The 26,300-nt window shown below is 33.2% G+C and overlaps 2 protein-coding genes across 9 annotated transcripts in view; both read right to left on the bottom strand.

The window, feature by feature from the left end:
• Window positions 1-21,408, bottom strand: part of SYCP1 (synaptonemal complex protein 1) — a 131,011-nt gene extending 109,603 nt beyond the window's left edge. For 3 of the 7 annotated variants that reach the window (XM_057500503.1, XM_057500501.1, XM_057500504.1), the window contains exons 1-12: window positions 20,386-21,407; window positions 19,758-19,889; window positions 18,713-18,797; window positions 18,490-18,533; window positions 18,260-18,316; window positions 16,979-17,143; window positions 16,211-16,278; window positions 12,500-12,573; window positions 5,683-5,741; window positions 4,387-4,456; window positions 3,730-3,803; window positions 1,194-1,302 (exon numbers count right to left, since the gene is read on the bottom strand). In XM_057500503.1, coding sequence (XP_057356486.1) covers window positions 1,194-1,302; window positions 3,730-3,803; window positions 4,387-4,456; window positions 5,683-5,741; window positions 12,500-12,573; window positions 16,211-16,278; window positions 16,979-17,143; window positions 18,260-18,316; window positions 18,490-18,533; window positions 18,713-18,797; window positions 19,758-19,865 — 913 coding nt within the window. In that variant the 5' untranslated portion in view covers window positions 19,866-19,889; window positions 20,386-21,407. Of the gene's footprint in view, window positions 1-1,193; window positions 1,303-3,729; window positions 3,804-4,386; window positions 4,457-5,682; window positions 5,742-12,499; window positions 12,574-16,210; window positions 16,279-16,978; window positions 17,144-18,259; window positions 18,317-18,489; window positions 18,534-18,712; window positions 18,798-19,757; window positions 19,890-20,205 lie in introns of all 7 variants that reach the window. The other 4 variants (XM_057500500.1, XM_057500498.1, XM_057500502.1 and 1 more) reach the window with 3 other exon arrangements.
• A 98-nt stretch (window positions 21,409-21,506) lies between these two features.
• LOC118931166 (bile acid receptor-like) overlaps window positions 21,507-26,300 on the bottom strand; it is a 36,695-nt gene continuing 31,901 nt past the window's right edge. Inside the window, exons 8-11 of one of the 2 annotated variants that reach the window (XM_036923356.2) lie at window positions 25,996-26,118; window positions 25,481-25,603; window positions 25,208-25,321; window positions 21,507-23,146 (exon numbers count right to left, since the gene is read on the bottom strand). In XM_036923356.2, the coding sequence (XP_036779251.1) occupies window positions 22,899-23,146; window positions 25,208-25,321; window positions 25,481-25,603; window positions 25,996-26,118 (608 nt within the window). In that variant the 3' untranslated portion in view covers window positions 21,507-22,898. The remainder of the gene's footprint in view (window positions 23,147-25,207; window positions 25,322-25,480; window positions 25,604-25,995; window positions 26,119-26,300) is intronic. The other variant, XM_036923357.2, reaches the window with a different exon arrangement.

Here is a 26,300-nt window from a genome sequence, read left to right on the forward strand (position 1 = left end):
AACTTAAACAAATACATTTCAGTGGTTACCAGTCTATAGAACCACATAGTTATTATCAATAAGCTGTTTCCAGTTTATATAACATTAAATATTCATTCACTCATTCTAACTATTTAACTCATATTATTTACATAGCAATACACTAGGCACTAGAGTTACAAAGCTAAAAACACAGTCCCTGCCCTCATGACACTCATAGTAGCAGCAGACAGATGAGTAATGTTTAGGCCATTTGTAGAATTTAGCCAACAGATTTGGAGTAGAGGTAGGAAGCTCATTTTGGATAAAGTAAGTAGCCAAAAGCATGACGGTGAAACAGGAAGAACTAAAATGTAGAGGAAGTTAAACAATTTCATGATATCTGTAGTATAGGATATAAAATGGCATAAGGTGAAATGAACAGGCACAGGTTTGCAGGAATTAGATAACTATTTTCCATACAGAGATGAAAGAATGTTTTTAAGAGAAAGGTAACAAAAGCCACAAGATCTCTATGAGGTTCTGAAAGGTGCATAGAGTTTCACAAAGTGTATTATGTCTTCCAAGTACCTTGCTACTTGAACAAGTTTTTAAATATTCAATAATAAGACAGTCTAACCATAATATGACATTCAAGACCCTTCATAATCTGATCCATTCTTTTCTAGTCTTATCTACTTAAGTTTCTCTAAGATACAGACACATCAATCAGTGTTGCAAATGTACTATTTCACGTTTTCATGACTTGCACAAGCCATTTCTTCTGCCTACACTCTCTCACCCAATTCACTCTCCAGTGAACCTTTAATCACCTGAGATCTAATTCAACAACTTTTCCCTGTGCCTCCATAGTGCTCCCAGAGCATTCATTCATGCATGAAAAAAAAATTATGGAATGAGTAATATGCACCAGGCAGTGTTCTGGGCACTTGAAATGTATAAATGAACAAGAAAAAGAGGAAGATCCCTGTTTTCATGGAGCACTTCACTGAAACTTTGAAGAAGGTGAGGCTATGTAAAAGGGAAAAGAGGAAATTATGTACTCTGAAAAAGCTAAGTGACTCTACTGTGTCTTCCTTGAACTAGTCCAGCCCAGGTTGTGAATTACAGCACTAGAAAGCATTACGACAAAATTATAATGAAAGCCAAAATTTAAAGCATAACAAAAGAAATACAGAAAACATATTGTTACATTTTCTTATATAAATTCTTACTTGTCTTTTCCTCTAATTGGTTAACTTTATCTCTGGATTCCTCTAGCAAAAATGTTAAATCTTTCATTTTATTTTCTTTCTCAGCACTTTGATTCAATAGCAGTGATACCTAAAATGACATGTTTATATATATTTACATTTATATTACATTATATATACTTACATTTATAATACATTATAGATATGAAAAATTAAATAAGACATCTTAGCATTTATCATCACCTATGATTATTTTAGGTATTTGTTTATATGTTTTTCAGCTGGTTGTGCCTGGCATTTAGTACATGCTTGCATAATAAACATTTATTGAATGAATGAACAAACTAACACAATATACCTGATACTGTAATATGCATTTTAAGTTATTACTTAGAAGATAATATAATGAAATCTACTGGTTCATTTATTCCATAAATATTATTAAGCTATTCCATTCCAAAAACCATAAAAAGGATTGAGTATACAAAGATAAGGGAACTCAGCTTCAAGACACTCATAGCCTAGACCAGGAGACAAACAAATATACTTTCATATTATTAGTAATAGGACAAAATGTTATAGGAATCAAGGAAGGAACACCTAAATCAGCCTCAGAGAATATCATAAAAAATTAATTTTTCTCAGATGCCTGAAGTGAGCCTTGATAGAAAAGTAGGACTTATTTATGCAAACACAGGAAAATGATCATTCTAAGTTCTATAAGAACACAAAGGATCAAGTCATGTTTCATCCAGAAAACTGAAAATATTCAGATGGCTAGAATATAGAGTCCATGTGAAGAAAAGGTGAAAGACAAACTCATAAAGATAAGCTGAAGACTTATAGATTCAAGATGGCAGAAAGACCTCTCTGCCCTATTTTTATCCATAAATCATCCAAAAAAATAACCAGGAAAACAACAAAGACAGACTTCATCTGCCATGAAACCATAAAACTTCTATAATCCAAATTGCCATAGTAAAGAAAGAAAGCAGCTGGAAGGAATGGAAAATGATTCAGCATAGAAAAGTAAGGTCAAACCTAAGAGCCTGCACACAGAAGATACTAAAGAGAAGCAACGTGGTTTGGAAGGGAATGGAGCCTTCTTTGACGGAATGGAACAGAATAGAACGTGGTGGAATGGGGTGGAATGTTGTGGAATGGGGTGGAATGTTTTGGAATGGAGTGGAATGGGGTGTAATGTGATGCAATAACAAGGCCAAAATAACCCCAGAGTGTTTCAAGAACTGGAGGCAACAGACATTGTGAAGGGTAGGTATGAAACAGGTAGGTGGGAGACTATCTGGAAGTCTGTGAAAAAGAGTAGCAAGACCTCTGTAAGTCCACTTAACTCTACTTTCCTGGACTCTACTCCCTGATAGCCAGTGTAATCAGAAACTAACCCTATTCCATCTTTGCAAGAGACTCATAGGCAAATGAAAACAATTTCTAAACCTGGGTATTCCAGGCAAAGGGATGGGTACAAGTGAAGGTTATAACTGAAAAGTCAGCATACAGAATGGTGAGATTCAGCCTGTTCTTTCTACTTTGACAACCCAGCTCCAAAATGTCAGTAGCCAAGTTTATATCTCTTAGCAGGAATTTGGAAAACTCAAAAAAAAAAATGACATTTAGGAGACCCCAGTAAAACACAAGTTGGCCACACCATCACTTTATAGGGAACCCCAACAATCTGGAAGTTCTCCCCACACATCCAGAATGCCAACAAGCTTTTCAGCACTCATTCTATTTTTGTGTTCTTTATAATAAAACACAATTTTAACTTTTAAAAAGACCTAAGCATTAACACATAAATTAGAATTTTATCATTTCGGCCAGAACCTAAAGAAAACTGCAAGTATATTGTCTGTACTTTCAATTATCTTTTGATACTATAGTTTAAGCAGCTATCCTTGTTATTTATCATTACAAGTTATCTTGAGGCAAATCAGAGAAGAAAAACTCTGGAAAAACAGGGAGAAATAGAAAAAAGAGGATTCCTTTCTATATATCACCTCCCATTTGAGAAGCTGAAGGCTTGAAATTGATAAGGGTGGTATAATAATAATAATAATCTGAAATCAACATTCTTATAAATGTCAAAGTTTACAAACTTGACATTTTTGTCTTCCATTATATGACATTAATATAAAGAAGCAAAAGAATATTTTAGTTCTCCTTTATTAGTGTCATAGATAGCATATTTCAAAATAAACTACAACATGTGGACTGAGTGGTCAATTTTTTGAGATTTTGGTCTGAACAGAAGTTTTCACAAAATAATATATTTTTGCTGCTATGTCCTATTACCCACTGAAATAAATATTATAGAGGATTCATTGATTTTTTTTAAAAGAGTTAGCACTCAGTGCATGCATATTTGAGTCAGTGGAAATTAATACTGCTAAGCAATAGGCTAAATATTTGGATATGCATAATATATTAAAAATTCTCTCAAAGCATCTGTCACCCAATCAGCAAATACAGGTTTCTTTTATAATTTTAAGTATTTCATGAATTAGCAAATACAAAAAATAGAGTTGATTTTTTAAAATACCTGCTTTTCCTTGTCATTTACTTCCTTCTTATAGTCTTCCTCTAGATGTTGTATTTTTTCATAATCTTCCTTTACTTTAAAAATAAAACAAATATACTTTAATATCTTAATATAATTTCATAACAAACAAAATTTAAGTTTGATATTTTATTTTACCTCTTTATCTAGATATTAAATCTCAAAGGTTTTTAATAAGCCAAAACTGATGTTTTATTGCTGCTAACTTTGTTTAGTAAAATAGTGAATTTAAATAATATCAGTTATAATTTAAATTCTATAATTTTTATAACAGCACATATATAAAAGTTTATTCTTTATAACACACTAATCTGAAATAACAGATTCTAAATATATATACTGTTGTTTTATCATGTACATTTGTAAGAAATATAAAAATAAGATAAAATCATACTTCTAAAAAGCTAAATACAAACCATAATAAATTTGATCTCATGGAAGATGTAGTCTTAAAGCCTAAAGAGTATTTTTAACATATATCAATTCTCTGCCACATTCCACAAGATTCTGAGGAGTTAGATTTAAAATACAAAGTTTTAAATAGTTGAGGCATCAAATTGAAGGTATGAAAACATTAACAGAATCTAATAAAAATATAAACAGCAGAATAATAATGTAAAAATTAAATAGTATCCCTACACTTAAAATGCATTTCCAGTCTGGAATTCTCAGCTTTCACACGAAGTTCCTCAAAAGCTATTATCATTTTCTGAAATATGAAGTTTAATTTTAAGAATCACTTTTTAAAGAGTCTTCTTCAAACAGGAAAATATTAACAAATTTGTATCATATAATCATTAGATTTAAAACCACACAATTTTGAAAAATGAAAACCCTACAACCTTTAACAATTAAATAATTTACTAAAAATATATTAAGAGTACCTGTTATGTGCACTTCCCAGAGGCTTAAAGGAATTGGAAAAATGCTATATATATAATGCCAACAGTAGCAAAACAATTGGTGGTCTAGTCATTTGCTTGACAGCCATATCAAAATCTATACTTTAATATTTATTTTTGCTTTTTTAATTTCTATCATCTTCACAAAGTGCAACTTCTGTGAGGTCTCTCCCCATAGATGTCCAAATTATACTTCCATCATCTGGCAGCATGAGTTCACTCAACATTCAACAAATCTTGATTTGTAAAGTAGGATGAATTCATTTATTTGTTCAGTAAATAGTTAGTGTTTATTATATGCCAGGCACTGTTTTAAGCACTTAAGACATAAATAAAATCCTTATCCTACTGGAACTAATTTATATTCCAGTGTAAGAAAGCATTTGTACATCAGATAAATATCATGTAGTTTCAAGTATGTTTCAGAAAAGTCAAGCAAGGTGAAGAGACAGAAAATAACTGAAGAGAAAGGTATTTTAGATAAGGTAGCAAGGAGAGAGTGATTAGAAAAGCAGAATGAAGTGTATGAGTTTGCATAAGATCTTGGACACACAAGTTCTAGACAAGGAATAAATTCAAAGAGCCAAGATCACAAAGAGTTTAGCAAACTTGAGAAATATAAAAAAGATAAAAAAACATAAAACACTAAAAACAGCATTTTTAAAAAAAGTGACTATCGCCAAGAAGCAAAGTGGAGAATGACTGATTATTGATTACCTTTGTTATGCATACCCTGATATAGGTTAGTAATACTTATTGTACGATTTTCATGTTAATGTTTACATGTTACAATATGCTAGCCTCTGACACAAAATTAAGTAAGTTAAATGGTATCACTGACATGTAATTCAAAAGCTAATTAAAAAAACATTAACAGTATAGAACCTTGGGAATTTTGTTGGGTATAATCAGATGTCAACAAACAAATAATGATCCCTTTAGCAAGAACAGTTGTCTGTATCTTCGTACCTATCATTTTACTTTACTTACCAATACCCTTGTTTAAAATATTCAGATTTTCACTACCATTTACCTCAATGTTATTATTTAGATCCGCATAAACTTGCCTAGTTTCCTCCCGTTCATATTCATCTGTTAATACAAAATATTTCAAAATTAAATTTTAAAACATAAATTATGATGTCAACAAAAGAATACTCGAAATACCTCAGGAAAACATCAAAATATTTAAAATTCTGTGTTGATACATCCTTTCAGTCTTTTAAAGTAGCATCAAAAGCAGTTTCATAAATAAGGCATGGTTGTACGTCACGGTATCAACCTCAAAAGCTTGGTACTATTCAATTATCTCTCATTTCCTTTTATACAATTACTATCAATGAATTTATTCAAACTCTGTAAAATACAGTTTTAGCCTTCACAATGGGAAGGGACTTACAACTATTCTATAAAGTATTTTTTCCTTTATTTATGATTCATGGGATACACATGAATGGTAAAACTCACTCTTTTCATCTCTTGCTCTATCTCTAAGGAGGCAGAAAGGAAGATAAACCTTAAGAAAGGAAGAGTAGGATAAGAAAAGGTATGACCCCAAAGAGAAGAGAAATCCTCTTTGAATCCTCTATGATCTTTTTTTTTTTTTTAGTTTTATACCTGAACAATGATTCCCTCTAGCTATATACACAAGCCTTCGATAAAGTCAGTAAAACAGTGTTGGTAGGTAGCACTGTGGGGAATTAAGGTACAAGGCAGTATAAGAAAGTGTGTCCCTTCACCATTCCCCCCAAATGATGCCAACATCATAGAAACCATGTTAAACTAAGGAGGGTATTACTCTCAGACTCTCAGTAACAAGCTGCAAATAAGAAAATAGCAGCTATGATAGACTCAAATGTCAATTAAGAGCCAAGTAACTAAAAAGAGGGTACATGACTGACTTTAGAAGAATACAAGTATCCTAAACCCCTCAAAAATACTGAAGAAAGCTCTAGACATATCATAGCACATGGAACAAGAGCTGAACTTTTATTTGAATATTAAAGAGCTGGGAAACTTAAAGAAATAGAAGCAGAACACATCAGTGTTTCAACAGAAAGACAGTTCATACTTCTCACTCCATCCATTCACTGTCTCATATTCACTTTTGTTGCAATTAGAAACAAAAGTTCTTTATTCCTCAGAAACTATTTGTGCCAAAGAATTGCATTCCATCACCAAAAATCTGCAATCTTCCCATTAGCACCACCACCAGAACTCCAAAATACCTTCCAGCCATTCTTCCAACAGGCAAGTACTGGAAATCAAATAAATAAAACTACAGAAAAGAAAATAAGCTTGTATAGATGTACTTTACAGTTGTCAGAAGGAAGTTGCTACAGATGACACAGAGAAGGTACTCTGGCAGCAGAGTGTTCTAAAGTGATGATATAATATTGTTAAAATATAAGCCTATCTTTTGGGGGCTTTTTCTTCATATTTATCTATCCATCAATCCATCTATCTATTTCCCCACCCCACTCCATCTTTTTCTTTTCCCTCCTTTCCCCCTCTCTCTGTGTCTTTTTCTCTTCTCTCTCTTCTACTCTCTTTCTCTCTCTCTCTCTCTCTCTCTCTCTCTCTCTCTCACACACACACACACACACACACACACACACACACACACACTTTGCCCCAATTTGGGCAACTAGATCTTGCAGAATTCATTGCTTTAAAGAGAAGATGATTCAACCCAAAGAAAAGAAAAAGTCTGAGTTTCAAAAAGCCCAGTGTTGAGACTAAGTGAATTATTCAAGGCATAAATAAGTAATAGATTTTAAAAACATGCAAGTCAGAACAAAGCTTCCCATCCTCTAGATCTAAGAAATATTTACTAGTTTGTGTGACAGAGGCTTTTAAAAGGGGAAGCTGAGAGAGCTTATGAAACTCCAACTAATACTTAAAAAGGGGTTGTATAGCCCTCTACAATCACCAGGCCAAGCCTCAGGATTGGGGCCTAAAGAAATCCCATATAGTTTGGACAAACCGAGAGCAGAAGAACTGTGCTTTTTTTTTCTTCAGTAGGACTCCAGGAAGATGACAAAACCTGAGAAGAAATGGCTGTGAACTGTATCTAGATAGATGCAGCCTTAAATAGCTTCAGTTTGTCCCAACACCCTGTGCAACCTAAGCATGATGGGATAAAGCACAGAGAACCAGCAGACCTGAATAGGCCCTGAGGACAGGTATGAGGGACAACTCAGCAGCAACTCATGTTGACCAATAATTTAAAACCAGTTGAAATGATGACAGTCTCAGTAGATAGATGATTGAGAAACAAATACCCTTCTCAACCACATGGTACTATATGGGTATCCCTAATTTAGATACAACCCCAGGAAAATGGGAAAAAATTCCAAAATTTACTGAGATTAAGTTTCTTCCATGCCAATAGAATCAAAGCTTTAAAATATTAAAAAACTAAGGTTATTTTAGTATTTGAAGATGTTAAAACTTTATGCATGCTTGAATTTGTTGACTATAATTATTCAGTCATATATTCTGCAAAATTTTTAAGAGTACCAAAAAACCAGGCAGAAGGAGCAGAAAGATGATGCAGCCATTATAAGCAGAGCTATGCAAGGCAAAAACTTTAGAAACTTCTCAGTGACATGCCACACAATTATATATATGAAAAGAGGATTCAACCAGTAAACCAAGGGAGTTAACAGGAGCAAAGACAGCTTAACACTTACTTTGTTTATTTAGTCTGGATAATTCTGGCCTTTTTCAATGATAAGGATAATTTAGTCTGGATAATTCTTACCTTTTTCATATGGTAAGAAAACCTATATGAGCTTTATGAAAAAACACTATCAAGCAAAGGAAGAGAACAACAAGAAAAGTATTCACAGGAACAACTTATCTTTGAAAATGAACTCCAGAGAATCCAGATGAAAACTTCAGAAAACTATTTGGTATTCTCAACAGAATCAAGAAAATATGGTCAATGAAAGAGGAAAATTCAGTAATAAAGAACAGGCCAAACAGAAATGCAAGAAATGGGATGAATTAAATAGAAAAATAAATGAGGAGGAAAGGGGCAATGGTTTAGATAATGAGAGACTGCAAGGGAACTATAGGTTAAAGGCATGACAGGATGGATTTGATCCTCCAAAAGTCAAACTGGAAATACAGGAAAGAAACTTAAATAAAAGGAAGGGAAAAAACAAATATTAAAACAGAGAAAATAACAGAGGGCCAATAAACAAGTAAGTATTTCCCAAACAGAAATCAGATAGAGTGGCCAAAGATATCATAAAGCTTTCTTGGGCCTAAAAAGACTTGTGTTCAGATTGAAATGGAGGTACTAAGAAACCTGTGAATTATGAGATCAAGAAATTACCAAAGTCCTGGCAAGGGGAAAAACATATACACATATATACACACACTACATATATAGTTACAGACATAGGCATAGATATATGGAACTGTGATTATCCTCATTTCACAGATAAGGAAAATGTAATACAGAAAAATTATGTTATTTGCCAGGATCCTAAAGCTAATGGTACATGATTAAAACACAGGTCTGCCAGGTAAAACCCAGTAGGGATAAATGCAAAAACGCTATTTGGATCCAAAAATCTAAATGGACATGCAAAGAGGGAAGTAAAAAAAAGTTTTTAATTCATATTGAATTCACGAAACCTATAATACAATGTGACCGTCAAATAAGCTGACTTTAGAGTTCATTAACAATACCTACAATTAGACAAGAAATAGTCCTTTACACAGTTCAATCTACATATTAAATTACCCCATACAGATCTAGACTCCTACATATAACAAAGATGTTTAACAGATCAACCAAAATAACAAAAGCACTAAAAGAATCTTGAAATGTCTAGGTTTAAGACAAGATTCAAAAGTGACAAGTAGCCATCTTTAGATATCTAAAGAGATAAAGAGATAGCACATAAAAAACTGGCTTAGGCTTTTTCTGTATGCCCTAAGGAGAAGTTACAATAAGAAGAAAGAAACTACATAGAGATTTCACTTCAATGTAGAAATAAGAGTTATCCTTAATTGACAATCTTGAGGTTAGTGAGTTTCCATCACTGACTATATTCAAATATATGAAAGACTACCATCTAGTTAGACATGCTATACAGGAAATTAAAGCAAAAGGAATGTAAGTAGACTGTAAAATCTTTATAGTCCTTTCCAACACTAAGTAACTTAAGTTAAAGGAAAAGGCTACAAAAATAGTTAATGCAGTACTTTGAATGGCAAACTGAAGAATTCCAATGTGATTCTGTGTTCAAAGACAGCCATTTAAAGACTTTTTAAGGTACATCTAAGAACAGATTTGTTCTTTATTCACTCATTTATTGCCTACTATCTTCAAAGACACTGTGCAAAATGTTAAATATATGAAGTCAAATAAGACATGATCCACTGCCCTCAATCTTAATGAGATGTCTAGCATGTTGTAAGCACTCAATAAATATTTGTTGAAGGAATTCATGATTACACGTTAAAGCACTATGTGAAAGAAAAGCAGCATCTAAATCATACTAGAAAATTAGGGAATATTTCCCAAGGGCAGTGATATTTATTGAGTTTTGAAGGATAAACAGGAGTTAACAAGATGAAGGAAGGAGGATCAGCCAATTAAAAAAACAATATATAAAAAAGCTCAGATTCATAATCTGCTTAGGGAAAAACAAGTAGTTCTCCATGAGCTAGCGTATGTGAGGCATGTGGGAAACATTTGACAAGGCGGAGGGAAGTGGCAAACACCATTCTATCATGAAAATTATGGAAAGCCACTCACAGATTTAGGCAGTAATGTGATTTGATCTATATTTTGGAAAAGCATCAAGGACTCTGCTGTTAATGGCTAAATGATTCAGACCACTCTCCCTGCTAAAAGCAATTAAAAATCTGGAGGATTTTTTTTAATTATGAAAAGAATCAAATATCTATAAAGATAATGATGAACTGTCAGGCCAAGAATAGGCTGAGGATTATAACTCCAAAAAGCTAAGCCAATTTCCAATGCAAGTCAAGATGGAGTTAAACCCACTACAGGCTTTTGCTTTCATTGATTACAACTAAAAACTCTGAATACATAAAACAACTACTTGAGGACTTTGAAGAGTAAGCAAAAGCAGGTAGATTGGGAAGGAAAGCACAATCTTGAAGAAGTAAGTCATGTGAAAGTAAGGTTCCTGTTTGTTTAGTTTTTTTCCTACCTTCTCTCCTAGCATTAACCAAAGTATAAGGTGCCAGCAGATCTGTAACAGTATAAACAGCAAAAGGATATCCTGACTTTTTTTTTCCTCTCTCAGTCTGGTCCCAAAAGTGGCCCCAATAATAGAGCTACAGCAGCCATAACAGCAAGGGAAGAGATAACCCTGAAACCCCTAGACAGGGAAAAGGGGCCCCTATGAGGCTGAGAGTGGGGCAGTAATCCTAGAGAGAGAGTTGGAGAAGCGGATTCCCTAATTATGTGTTTGAATTGACACAAGTCCCATGGGGAAAAGAGAGAATGTACAAGACAGACCCAAATCAAATATAGCAAAGGCTTTGAAAACTGAACTCCAATGTAAATCACTATCCAAGTCCCAGAACTAACCTTGAATGGAGTATACATGAAACAGACCCAGAGCAGCATAGCAGAAGCTATGAAGACTGAACTGACATTGGAACCCTAGCACACAAAAAGCAGGAAAGAACTTGTTATCTGAACCTGAATTGACTACTTGTTAAAAAGTAAACATTCTCCAGGAGATTGTAACAGGACTCAGAATATCCAAACATAGTATTCAAAATGCTCAGGATATAATCCAAAATTGCTCACCATTCAAAGAACTAGAAAAACTAAGCCAGGCCCCAAGCTCCGCTAAGATAGAAGCTCCTTTATTTGGGACCTTGCCCTATGCATCTCTTCATATTACTTTTAACTTGTATCCTTATGGTATCCTTTATTAAACTGGTAAACCTAAGTGCTTTCCTGAGTCTGTGAGCCACTCTAGCAAATTAATCAAACCTAAGGGGGAGGTCGTTGGAACCTCTCATCTGTAGCCAATTGGTCAGAGAAATAATGTAACTTACTCAAATTCTGCAAGGTCAAGCAGCTAGCAACTGTAAGTTTTGAGTACAGGCTGTTTATCCTTAAGCCAAACTTTAAAGCAATAAGCTGTATTAATAACAATTAAAATTTTTGGCTGAGAAAAATAGGGGCTATCCTGAAAAAGCAGGTGGGCAGTATTTTATAATAGATTATTAGCAGGAACAAAGTACAGCTAGTGTCAAATTAATAACTGAGAAGGGTAAAATCTATTATTTTTGAAAATCAGATTTTTATGTTTTTCATCAATAAAAAAATTCCTGCCCTATAAACCAAATATACACAAATAAAAACATGTGCTTTCATATATATGCTACACAACCTTATTAGAATGTTTTAAAAGAATGTTTCCTTAGGAGAAATTTGAGAATTCTATTTTGACTGGAATTAAATATTACATTGCTATTCTTAAGTACTATGCCTTTACTACAGCCCTCTACCAGTACTTTCTATTATGAAATATATAGATATCATATTCTTGATTCAATAAGAGGTTTGTCTCAAAATCACACTTTAACTAAAATGAGAACTATACATGCTAAGTATATATCTTTTGAATTATATTATCTTTCAAAAAGCTTTGAGCTTTCAAATTTCCAACATCTGAGAATCTAGTTACTACTTATATAATGAAATGGTATGAGGCACATACAACTTTTTCAAATCAAAATTTGTTCCAAAAACTGAAAAGACAATTTTTTCCCCTGTCCATCATTAAAATAATAAGCAATAATAAACTGATAAAATCACATAAAACAGGAAAGGTATTTACATTTTTTTGTTTTTTCAGCAGATTTGGCACAGGTTTCTTTGAGTAAATTACATAAATGTCTTGTAGAATTATTCCTGAAACAAAGAGAAGAGTTTAACTAAACATAATCTGATCTCAAAGCAAAATCACATATAAAAGTTATGAAACATAGTTGTAATTTTTTTTAATTCTTAAAACATTACAATATCTTGAATGTATCACATACAATTCATAAATTACTCTATGAAGAAAAATCCCAATAGCACTTTTCAATGAACTAGACCAAATAATTCTAAAATTCATATGGAACCATAAAAGACCCTGAATAGCCAAAGTATTCTTGAGAAAGAAGAACAGAGCTGGGGATATCATACTGCTTCAAGCTCTACTACAAAGCTATAATAATCAAAACAGAATGGTACTGGCACAAGAACAGACCCACAGATCAATGGAACAGAGAGCCCAGAAATAAACCCACATATACATGGTCAATTAATTTATGACAGACGAGCCATGAATATACAATGGGAAAAAGAAAATCTTTTCAATAAATGGTGTTGGGAAAACTGGACAGCTACACGCAAGAGAATGAAACTGGATTACTATCTAATTCCATATACAAAGTAAACTCAAAATAAATTAAAGACCTAAATATAAAACATGAAACCATAAAACTCCTAGAAGAAAACATAGGCAAAAATCTCTTCAGCTTAAGCATGAGTAATTTTTTTCTGGACACATTTTTCCAAGCAAGGGAAACAAAATCAAAAATAAGCAAGTGGGACTACATCAAACTAAAAAGCTTTTGTAAAGCAAAGGACACCATCAACAAAAAACAAAAAGGCAACCTACAGTATGGGAAAATACATTCATAAATGATTTATCCAATAAGGGGTTAACATCCAAAATATACAAAGAATTCATGTGCCTGATTAACAAATTACCTGACTAAAAAATGGGCAGAGGACCTGACTAGACAGTTTCCCAAAGAAGAAATACAGATGGCCAACAGGCACATGAAAAGATGCTCCACATCACTAATTATCAGGGAATTTCAAATAAAAACCACAATATGACCTCATACTAGTCAGAATAGCCACTATCCAAATGACAAGTGTTGGCGAGGAGAAAAGGGAACCCTCCTACACTGTTGGTGGGAATGTAAATTTATGCAGCCAAGGTGGAAAGCAATATGGAGGTTCTTCAAAAAACTAAAAAGAGAAATACCATTCAATCCAGTAATTCCACTTCCAGGAAATTACCTGAAGAAAACAAAATCCCTGATTTGAAAAAGCATATGCACCCCTATGTTTATCGCCACACTATTTACAATAGCCAAGGTATGGAAGCAACCAAAGTATCCATCAATAGATGAATGGATAAAGAAAACATGGTACACATACAGAATGGAACATTATTTGGCCATTTAAAAAAGGAACAAATGCTGCCATTTGTGACTATATGAAAGGACCTAGAGGATATTATGCTAAGTGAAATGAGCCAGGTGGAGAAAAACAAATACCACATGATTTCACCTATATGTGGGATCTAAAACCAAAGCAAAACTAAATGAACAAAGCAGCAGTAGACTCATAGACACTGAAAAGTGACTGGTGGTTACCATGGGGGAGGGGTTGGGGTGGGTAGGTAAAGGGGATAAAGAGGCACAAAAATCTCAATCTAAGTTAATCATGGGGATGAAAGTACAGCATAAAGAATATAGCTGATAGTTCTGTAACATCTTTCTGTGTTGACAGATAGTAACTACACTGGGGTGAGGATTTAATAATGTATGTAACTGTTGAGTCACTGTGTTGTACACTTGAAATTAATATTGTGTATCAACTACACTTCAATTTTTAAAAATCAAAAAAATCAAGAAAAAAATGTAGAAAAATAAGCAAAAAACAAAACAACAGTTCCTCCAGTATTATCTAAATTATATCAAAACTCTCTCCTGCTCAAAAATGCCAATGAGCCAAAGTGCTCATTCCTCTCAAACTCCTATTAGAGCCTAGACTATGGTTTTGAAATGCCCAAAGTCTATTTCAAGCTCAAAAATACATGAAATAATACTCTAAAAATCTACATCCCCTTAAGAAAGTCATAATCAGTGAACAGGCTGGTCCTAAGCAACTTTATACTAAATTTGTCATCCAATTATCAAGTTACTCTACCTTAAGTGTAACTTTGTTTCCTACCTTTATTTTGACAAAGCTCTTAACTAAATGCTAGGTTCACTCAGATGAAAACTAACAATTCAATATTTAAACCCAAACTGACACTCAACTGAAACAAGTCCTTAAAATAGAAGGAAATCACACCCAAAAATTAGGTCACTCCCCTCCACCTCAAAGAATGGCATAAATTTTATACTATACTATGTTGTACTGCAGTATACTATGTAACTAAACTAGTTATGGTATTCACAAAAACTATATGTTTATTAATGCAGGAAGCAGAAATTTAAGGAAAGCTCACAAGTTATCAAATACTAGTGTTAGTGCTCCAGTAGATTTCTCTTACACCATACTACAGGAACTCAATCACACTATCCACATAAAAATAACTAGTAAATACCAAACATACAGCAGGCACACACTGTTAGAACTTTCCTCTTCTTTCTCCCCCACCTGTAATAACCAAACCTCATTTAGGGAGGGAAAAAATTAAGGGTAACATTTAAATTTTATCTAGGAAGTCATAGGTTGTCTTTGAATTGGACTAAAAAAAAATCTGTCGTAATTTACTTATTAGCAACTTCACTGATAAAGTGATAGGTAGGGCTTCTGGAACCACGGTTAGCATGTTTTCCTTAAAACAAGTAGGAATAAACAAATTTTGTATTCTGTGTGGACCCATACATTATATTCCAACCATTAAATATCTGCTTAACAGATGAATTAAACATGTACATTTTTGTATTAAACTCTGCATGAAAGATATGATAAAGGTATAAAATAAGGCTTAGCTATTGCCTATATCAAAGGAAAGGAAAAGTCAAAGATGACGCTAAAGTTTTAAGCCAATGTTAATGGTAAAATCACTTGGACATTGGCAAAAACATGAATCTGAGAGTAGAAATTAGCTTGGAACTAAGTTGAGCCTTATTTCACAAATGCTGCACCTAAAACAACAGGCAAAAAGAAAGGGAGGCAAGACACATAGGCAATTGTACAGGATTATCATGTACTTTTTTTGTTGCCAACTAATAATTTCTCCTGATTTTTTTTTCATTACTCATTTGATTTTTATACTTGATTTATATGTGAATCCCACATTTCTCCCTTATTTTTTTTAAATAAAATGTTGAAATGGTAGGTAGATGCAAGATAAAGATAGAAAGCATAATTTAGTGCTGTAAGAGGGCAAGTGTAGATGATCAGATCTGTGCCTATAGACTAAGTATTAATCCAAGCTAGACAAGGGCAACAAAACATCCACGGATGCAGGGTATTTCTCTCAGAACAGGGGGGGTGAGGTTCTAAGCCTCACCTCTGTTGATCCCCAAAATTCTCACCTGTCTGATATTTTTAAAAGTGAGAAGTTACTAGGGTCAAATGCAAGAATGTAAAATATGTCTTCCTTTTTCCATAGCACCCACGTAGAATTCCATATATAAGATTAATATTACACAATAGAAAGTGCTCAATAATTTTTTGGAAATTATTTTAATGGTAAGTTAGGAAAAATAAATAAATCTGGAAACAAATTCATTAAATTATTACTTACTCTTTTATTAAATCTTTATTTTCTTGAATTCCTTCTTCTAATTTCAAACTTACTTTTTCATTTTCAAACTAATTTCCAAAACAAAAATAGTTGATCACATTATGCTTAGCAAAATCAACATGAGTATAATCATTAAGAAGCATTTCTTTGCTAACATGCTACGACAGTCTATAAAAATTCTTTGCACATAAAAAAAGAACTCATAGCTTATGGATTTCCCATAATATGGGTCTCACTTTCATCAACTGAAATCAAATTTGCTGAATCATTTTCAGAACGTATCCAACAATATTTTATTGCAATATTATCTTCCCTAAACATTTAAAATGATGTTTTATCTTTGTCCTAACCCAATGTTGCATTTTCTTGTCATTGTTTTCTCATTATGCCATAAAATTGAAGTCAGTTTCAAATTTCAAGTTTTATCTACAAATGCCATATTCCAGTATAAGACATTTATATCAAACAAAACATCATCAGTAATAGGAATTAATAAAAATACTATATTATAAATTAGAATCATTAATCTTTATCTAAAGTAATTTATTATTTCCCTAATCATTTGCATTAAGTTTTGTGCAGCTGGTTCTCTGTGCCCATCTTAAAGTTGAAATGCAACTAATACCAGTGAAACTTCAAAAAGTACTGTCCTTAAAATCGACATCATAGAAACAAGATAAACCCAACTTACTCTGAAATAATCCATTTTAAACAGCATTATGATTAAGATTTACTATACTATATTTTCAATTTAAATCTTGTTTATACCTGTAGTTCCTGAATGGCCTTCCGCTGTGCTTCTATTATCTTTCTATTTTCTTGCAATTTATTTTCTTTCTGCTTCAGTTCAGAGTCTACATCCACTTTCCACTTCTTGATCTTTTCAGCCTCCTTATATAGTTTTGAATATAGTCTGCTCATTGGCTCTGAATTCTATTAAAATAGGTTTTCAAACATGGTAAATTGTTCAAAATTTTAGTATTACCAAACTACAGCTGCCTATTGAAAATATTCATGAGTAATGGTATCTTAAGCGTTGAAATTAAATCTCTCCTCAGTTTATGTCCTAGTAGCATACTGAAAACTACAATAAGTTTTTTAAACTACTAAGGCAGTATTAGCTACTTCACTAATGTTACTCCTCACTTGCCTAAGTTATACCTTGCTGAATAATATCAAATAACTTCAAAATGTACCTAACCTGAAATTAGAAATATTTCAGTCAATGAGAACTCTGGCTCATTAAAAGCTAAAATAAATCACTCTACAAAAAATTTATACATTGTAACAGTAGTCTTGAAACATTTTTATTAATACAAATAGTTTGAGAGTTAACTCAATGACATGAAGTTTAAAATACAATGAAAAGAAAAATAACAGTGAACACAAGAGCTATCATTTAACCTGAGGTTTCACTTGGATTTTATTTTGGATTTCTTACATTATCCATTTCCATATTATAAGGTAAATGTCAGTTTGTGTTTTTTTTAAATCACACTGATTTCTACTTGCTGATTGATCTTTATTATCAAAATACGTAAGTTCCATATTTTTAAGTTCTCTGATACATAAACACAGCAAAAAGTATACAGCAATTTATCAGGCCATGGAATTTCTGTTTGTTTTAAAAATATAATGTGCTGTAAGAATGATACTTAAAACTAAAATAAAAAGTATATCATGTCCTACAAATTCCTTAGACAGTAAACCAAATAATCAGAACATTAATTAAAGGATTGTTCATAAATTACTGGATGATTCTCAGTTTTTTCACAGATTGTATCTATCTCCCCTTTTCTATTCTTGCTTTCTACGGTTTATAATTAAATTGCCTGTAAACAATGGATACTTTTATAGCCTAGGAAAATACAGAAGCCTAGTGTTTCAGCAGTTAAAAAGAAAACAAACAGGAAAAAAGGCTTTTAAAGATATAACGAAACATTAGCCAAATATTAATCCTTTTGAAGCCTCAAAAGAAAGATATATACAAATAATAATAAATGATACTACAATTACAAGAAATTTAATATGGATGGGAAATATTCCGACCTCACAATCAGATTCTCTTAGTCCTTCCTGGTAGTGACAGCTGTCAGAATTATCAACCTAAAAAATAAATAAATGTTTCCTGTAAGAAAATACTTCTGATCAGAGTTTCCAAATAGTAGCAATAAGATATTGGAAGACTAGTAATCCAGCAACTAAATAATTTTTTCTTTTTCAAGCAAGCAATTCAATACCTAAACCAATTATGTCAACATGTATTATACTTAACTTACCTGTTCGAGCATGGGCAAAAAGTTAACTTTTTGTAAAGCACGATCTGCAAGATAAAAGACAACTGGTATTAAATATGCCAAATCTTATTTTCTGTATTTAGTAATATTTAGCTTTAATATCAAGGCTTTCAATATAATACTTATGCTGTATTTCAATATCTAGCAATGTATATTTAAAAAATGTTTCTATGTAAGGTGATATATTGCTTTTCCAGTCTCCTACCTGAATCAATGTTTTCCCCATTTCTGGAGAGCTTAGTCATTGCAAATGGAAAACCAAAATTATCTTCAATGCATTTGTTGAAACTCTAGAAACACAAAGAGGTTCTTAAACATACTGTCCCATGTCACTCTGATAACTAGCAATGGAATATGTAATTATATATATTATTTATATGTTTAAAGTAGTGACTATAATTACAAATCCTTTAATGTACATACAGTGTTTAAGATACCAAATGCTTTTGCTATGTAAACAAAGCCAAAAACTTTAAGTATTTTCATTTACAAGATAAAACTAAAGTATAAATTACACAATAATGCTAAGTATTCAAGAATATTAGTAATTTTAAATAGTAGCATAGAGTATTAGTTTTCTTCAATTTCAGTACAATCTTTCCCTTGATAGAATTTTTCTACATCATGTAAAATTAAAATATTCATTGCTTCATTCCATCTCCAATATAGAGTTCCACTGAGAACTTTTTAAAGTAATTTAGTTTAAAAAAGCTGTTTCACGTGAGAAACTTGGTATAATTCCAATAAGAACTCTACTACATAAATGAGTTTTTCCTTTCTATCCTGTCAACGAGGAAACAGGCAAATGTTGAGCTCAATCACACATCAATTTTTACCAGTATGTCGACATATCTGTCCAAATTTTAACTTCTCTTGACCCTAATATTCTCCTAAATTTATATTCTACTATTTCATTGTATGTTTCTTATAAGTTGCTTCAAATCATTTAAGGAAAGAGGGAAGATTAAAATAAGCAGATCCCATTATGTATGCAGAGTTCTACATTTCTTCAAATGAATGATGCCAATACACATTAAGTATGCTCATTAATCACTCATAGCAAGGCTATTCAAGTCTTGGGTAAATCAGACCATATTTACGGGAAAAAAGTTACTCATAAAATATCACCATTTTGTATATTTTACAAATGTACAAATTTGTAGATTTGTACATTTGTATATTTTTAAGTACATTTTGCCTCATTCACCTAAAGTTAAGAATAGTCCATCATGATTCACATTCAAATTTACCTTCAATAAATTAGAATCTCCTCCCAAGGTCTGAGGTTTCACTGCAGACACCTGACTGCTACTTAATCTTGGTGGTACAAACAACTTAAAGGTCTTTTGCTTTTCCATTTCCTCTCTTCCAGTTGTAATTACCTACAGCCCGAGAAGGGGGGGTTAAAAAAAAGTGCTTTACATTGTTTCATTAACACATTATTTATTTTTAAAGGTGTTGCTTACTTAATAAATGACTATATAAAGGAACAGATGAACCTTTGCTACAATATAAGCCTTCAGCGTCACTTATCGCTGGGGTGATCAAAGTGAAAAACACCGGTATTTGTTCCCACCGTCCCCCCACCGCCACTCGTCACGCTAGAGACTAAGTATGTGAGAAACTCGGCGGAGTCCTCACTGCGACAGCCCGAGAAGAAAGCCCGTTACCCTCACCAGCCCAATTAAGTTCAATCACCTCGCCGGAAGAACTTAGGTCCTTGCATCTAAAACTAGGGAGGTGGCTGCCAAGAAGACGACTACGGAGGTGTCCGGGCGGCGTGGGGGCGGCTGGCTGGGTGAGGAAGGCACGGTGTCAAAACTTCGCCCCGCTCGGGTTCCGTCCTCAGGAAAGGAACTCACTGCCACCTGCGCTTACCTTTAAAGAACCAGCGGGAAACCGCGGACTCGGTGCCCACGCGAACTGTAACCTGCTCCTTATTAGAGAAACAGAAAGATTCAACCAGAGATTCTGCCCCCGAACATCGAACCTCGGGAGGAGCGGAAAATGGCTCCGCCTCAGGAACCCACAGGGAGGCGCGAGGCAAACCGCTGTTTAACGGCTAAATAACCGTCACTCAGCAGCATCTCTCGCGGGACGCCAAAGATCTACAACATCTCGCGAGATTTCCTTTTACGAAGGTTCCAGTTCTTTCCTAGCTTCTGTTTCTACTTAGCGTTGATGTTCTGTAAGCTTGTATTGTCAGAGAATGCAAGCAGAACTGTAAGGTTCTGTGATAGATTGGAGCCGAGACTTAAAACTCTATTTACCGCCTCCAAGGGTTCACGGTCTTAGGAAGGAAGGAAATGTGCAAATGAACAACCATAGACCCGTGTAGTCATTTAAATACAGTAATTTTCAAGGGGTCCTTAGGACGCAGGGAAAGGGGCCCGTACAGTGGTTTGCGGCATCAGGACAGGCTTCACAGATGTGGTACACTCCTGTTGGAGAACTGAAGAGTGAAGAGAGGAGTTGGAGAGGTAGTCAATGGGGAAGGAGTTATTCCTGGCTGAAGGAAGGAAGGAAAGGCCCTGGAGTTGTGAGAGTGATTAGTGCAAGAGTGAGTGCAAGAAGTGTGGTATAGGTGTGTGAGGACCAAGTGGGAAAATGGCAAGAAATGAGACAGGAGACTTAGCAAATATGAAGGCCTTGTGAAAGCTTTGTTTTTTTAGCCCTTATGGACGGGAATCTTGAAGTATTTTTACCAGAAAGGGAGGCAAGACCAACGTTAGAAGAAAATTGGTGATATGAAAAATGGTTCAGGCTTATGAAACTGGAGTAGGGAGACAGTTTTAATAGCCTGGATAAGGTATGAGGACCTGAGATATGACAGTGACCGTGGAGAAGAAAAGGAGATGTCAAATGTGAAAGATACTTAAGCAAGTAAAATTAATAGAATATTAATGACTTTTACTCAGTCTGAGATGATTGCCTGAGTTGAGGTCAAATGTGAAAGATACTTAAGCAAGTAAAATTAATAGAATATTAATGACTTTTACTCAGTCTGAGATGATTGCCTGAGTTGAGGCTTGGACCAGTAGATACAATAACTAGTGTAGTGCTAATGCTAAGTACCTGGGTATGAGCAGTAAAATAATATGTTCTGTTTTGGACATACTGACTTTGTTTTCTAACCTCTCCCAGTACTATAATAGAATTAAAGCTTTTCTAAATGATTTTAGTAATAATTTTAAATAACCAGTTTTGCTTTGTATATTTAATCTACAAGAAAAAAAATAATTTTTATTTTTTGAGCTCAGAATAATCTAGTGTAACTCCTTCATTATGCATTTTAAGAAAGCAGAGTATGTATACCATAAAGGAAATCAAATATTCACTCCAGAGATGATACCAAGAATATGCAAAAGATACCCTCTGGGGGCAATAATTAATAAAATTAAGATCATTTTCAAATTGAGGAAATAAATTCAATATTTCAATTTTTTTAAGTTTTTATAACTGAAAAATTCAACTGTGGTCTTTTTTTTTTTGTTTACTGAAAATCAAAATGCTCCTCCTACTGTTAAATTCACAGTATTTTATTTACTTACATCCAATCTTTCAAAACAATAATGCCACCATAGAATTTCTCACTTTCATGTTTTCATAAGAAATTTATTTTTTTGAAATTTAATGTACAGCCATCCTATCCTTACAAGTATTAAAATATTTGTGGAAATATTTCAGGTTTTAAGAACTTCATTTTTTACTACAAAAGGTATTTAGCAAAATGCCAAAATATGGTTTACCAGATCAGTAAATTGTGCTAAATTTCCCAATATATGTTAAAATATTCTAATAGCTTGTCATTTTAATTTTTTCCATATTTTGCCATTACAATTTTCTTAACTTGGGCTTATAAAAGATCTTTTTAAAAGACATTAAGAAAAGGTAACAAAGCTTTATTCCTTTGTAATAATTCATAAAATGTTATCTCAGGAATAGGGTTAAAATGTTAGTTCCTTATCCATCAATCTGGACTGATTAATGAAGTTTACAAACTGCCGTTATTCTGATTACAACTGTTTAGATAGTCTTTTTCATGGCTATAAGTAATGTATATTTTTTCATTAAATTTTCCAGTAAATGGGAAAAAATGTAGAGTTTCTTCAGGTAAAAACTCTATTTACCATTATTCCCTTTTAAAGAAACCATGCAGTAACAAAAAACATTACTTCTTTTGAGTTGAATCTTGTAAAGACTGCTAGATGTCCCTCTAATGGTAATCCTACATTCCACGCAATTTGATGAGCACTGATGGTGTCCATTTTTTGGTGACATATCGGTAACATAGCAATCCTGTTCATGTTTTTCAAATCAGTCATCCTATGATGATAGAGTAAACAATCTACATTTAGGAAGGTTAAGACAAACCACAACATTCTAAAATTTCAGCAATGTGAATACAAATTCCATTTCTCAGAGAATAAACTAGCCAGGTTGGGGTCCCTTGTTTTCCAAGTGCTAAGTATTTCTGAATGGTTGTGATTCAGTGTTCTCAGTTCAGTGAGCCTCCCTATGAGACGAGCAAAATGCTGTAGGTCTTCTGGATGATAAATTTTTGAATATTTGTACAAAATTTGTAAAACTGGTTCTTGTAAATTTTCCACATGTTGTTTATTTTTAAGGCATGAACGATCTGAAAAACATCATCGTATATATCTTAATGAATACTTGTAAGTGATGGAAGATACTGAATTAATTTAAAACAATACAATTTTTAAATAAAAATAACAAGGATTTACTGAACCCTTAATATATGCCAGATATTATGCTAAATAACTATTGCTGTGCAATGTCTTATTTAATCCTTGTAATACTTTATGGGGTAAGTTTTATTAACTACCACCATTTTTTAGGCAAGCTTCTCAAAACCTGGAGAAGTTAATTTCCACAAAGTTAAGTAGGAAGAAAAGCATCAGTAAGTAGTTATAAGAATAAGCGAAAGCTTACTTGAAACTCAAAAAGATTAATTTCCCAATGTCAACAGTAAGTAAAAGGCAAAGCTTCTTAAATACTTAGTTGTAAAATATGAGAGCCAACCAAGAACTTCTTAATGATTATGCAACATTCATTCATCCAGTCATTGTGCTGAAGATGCAGCAGTAACCATAACAGACAAAATTTCCTAACCTCATTGAGCTTATATTCTAGATCAGGGAGAAGTGGAAGAGGAAAGAGACATATACACATTTTTTAGAACAAGAATATAATGTGACAGTTGACAGTGTTATGAGTTATAGAGAGAAATAAACAGGGCACAGGATAAAAATTTGAAGTGGAAGGGCAGTAGCTATTTTTAAAATGGGAATCAGAGATAAGATGACATTTAGAGATATCTAAGATTGTAAAAGAGGGAGCCATGTAGCTATCTGGGGGAAGAGCTTTCCAAAGAGGAGATTTGTTGAGTACATTAGAATCTGTGGCAAGGAGTCTGTTTGAAATTTTCAAGGGGCATATGCATCAAAAGTAATGCAGCTGTAGTGGTAAGAGCAGAAGGTAGTGATGGAAAGAACTTTGGCCTTAATCTGTATAAAACAGGTAGCCATTTAAAGGGTTAGGAGCAGAGGAATGACATGATCTGGCTTTCTTTTTTCAAAGAGTAACTGGCTACTGCACAGAGAATAGACTCCAGGGAGGTAAAGGCAGAAATAAGAAACAAGTTAGAATAGTTTGGCTTAGGAGGGCAGGGACAGAGTCAGTGAGAAGTGGTTGCCCTCTGGATATATTTTGAGGCTAGCGCCAACAGGACATGTTGCATATTTGGTTATGGATATAAGAGAAGTGAAGGCTGACTTCACAGATTTTGGCTTATGCAATTTAAAGGATGGAGAAGTCATTTAGTATAGACAGAAGAATATAGGCAGACCTGGGGGACATCAGAAGTTCACCTTTGGGCATTTTAAATTTGATACGCATCCTAGACATCCAAGTTGAAAACTTGAGTAGGCTATTTAAAGGAGTTCAGGAGAACAGTGTGGTAAAATAAACTTAGGAGTTGTCAGCATATAGATGGCATTTAAAGCCATAAGCTAAAATGAAATCTCAAAGTTAGTGTAGAAGAAAAGAGAACTGAGCCCTGGGACACTACCATTTATCGATGTGGAAAATGAGGAAGAATTAACAAAGGAAATAGAGCAGCTACTGAGGAGGAAAATCCAGAGTGTGATGTCCAGGAAATCTAGTAGGAAAAAAAAATGTCAAGAAAGAGGAAGTGATCAACTGAAACCAAAGGATGAAAGTGTCCAGAGAAGAGACCTGCTCTGCCACATGCAGCTGATAGATCATCCATGATGAGGCGAGAGTTGACCACTGGAATCAGCTATGCCAAATTACTGAAGATCTTGACAAGTTACGGTGGAGCGGAAAGGAGGGCAAAATCTGACTGTGGTGGGTTCAGGAGTAAATGAGAGGAGAGAAATGAAGGCAGGAGTATAGGCAACTCTAAAAAAATTTTTTTTTCTGTAAAGTAGAACAGAGAAATGGGAGAACAACTGAAAGGGGTTTTGATGTCAAGAAGGCATTTTTTAAGATACAAGAAATTATAGTGTGTTCATAAGCTGAAAGGGGATGTTCATAGAGAAGGTAATTTTGATGAAGCAAAATTGGTATATTTAACTACAATGAATAATATAATAACCACAGACTTCATGATTTCATTGCCAAACTTAATCCAAATTTACTGCCTAATGGTTTTTACCTGAAAAAAACACAATTGTTGCTGCAAGCAGAGCATATTCAGTATTAGTTATATTAAGCTCACTCATTCTTCTGTAGAAGTAAAACAGTGTGGTAATAAATTCTTCAGCAATACCTGAAAAGATTAATATCAAATGTATTTTCATCAGAACATAGTGTGGAATCAAATATATTGTCATTATTACTTTTTCTCAAAACAATATAGGAAAATTAACATTATATCTGACCAATTTTTTCCATCCAATACAATATTTTGTATTATATGTGATATTACCAGTCAGTGTAGTAGGACAATCTTCATTACAAAATGTCTCCATAGAATACATGACACGTCTATCACCACTCTGATTGTGACAATTCAGTGAATGATCTAAATGATTTGATATTCTCTCAGTACCTAATAAAGGGAAAAATATGAAATGTAATTTTTTTGAAAATCTTTATTCAGATAGTAAGTTCAGTCTAATCTCTGTTTGACAGGAAATGTTCCCAACAAATAGTAGCTTTATAATTTTTATTACTGAAACATGAAGCTAGATAGTTCATATTTTATATAAAGATTGTGTAAAAGACCTAAAAATGTGTTGTCCATGATGTTATATAATAGAGAATGGCTTTCTTTAAAAGAAAAGCAAAATCTAAACCAATGAATTGGAAAAGCTATTGTGAAGTACCTGTTCCTACACTAACTAGTAAAATTAAAATATAGTTTTAAAAAACTCAGTGTTATAAAATTTGTTGCTAAATTTAATAGTAACCATTGACATTAAGTTGGTTGGCCTTTTTTACTTTCAGAAGCTGAGGAAAGACATTCTTTCTGACTGTAAAGTTGGGCCACGTGAAGGAACATAACTTCAGTTTTTGATCCCTTCCATAATGCAGTCTGATCCTCAGTAGTCAAACTTTCAAATCCTTTAAGAAAAGATCACATAATTGTTTAAAATCAATAATGAAAAGGTAATTTTCAAGTATAGGATTTAACACTTCTAATTATTCATTTAGTTATATATGAATCATAAATGTTTCCTTAGAAATCACATTACATTACTTCAAATCTGAATAAAATTCTTGTTTTCACAAGGTATTATATTGAA

This window comes from Manis pentadactyla, chromosome 4 (genome assembly GCF_030020395.1).
Source record: "Manis pentadactyla isolate mManPen7 chromosome 4, mManPen7.hap1, whole genome shotgun sequence".
Lineage (NCBI taxonomy): Eukaryota > Metazoa > Chordata > Mammalia > Pholidota > Manidae > Manis > Manis pentadactyla.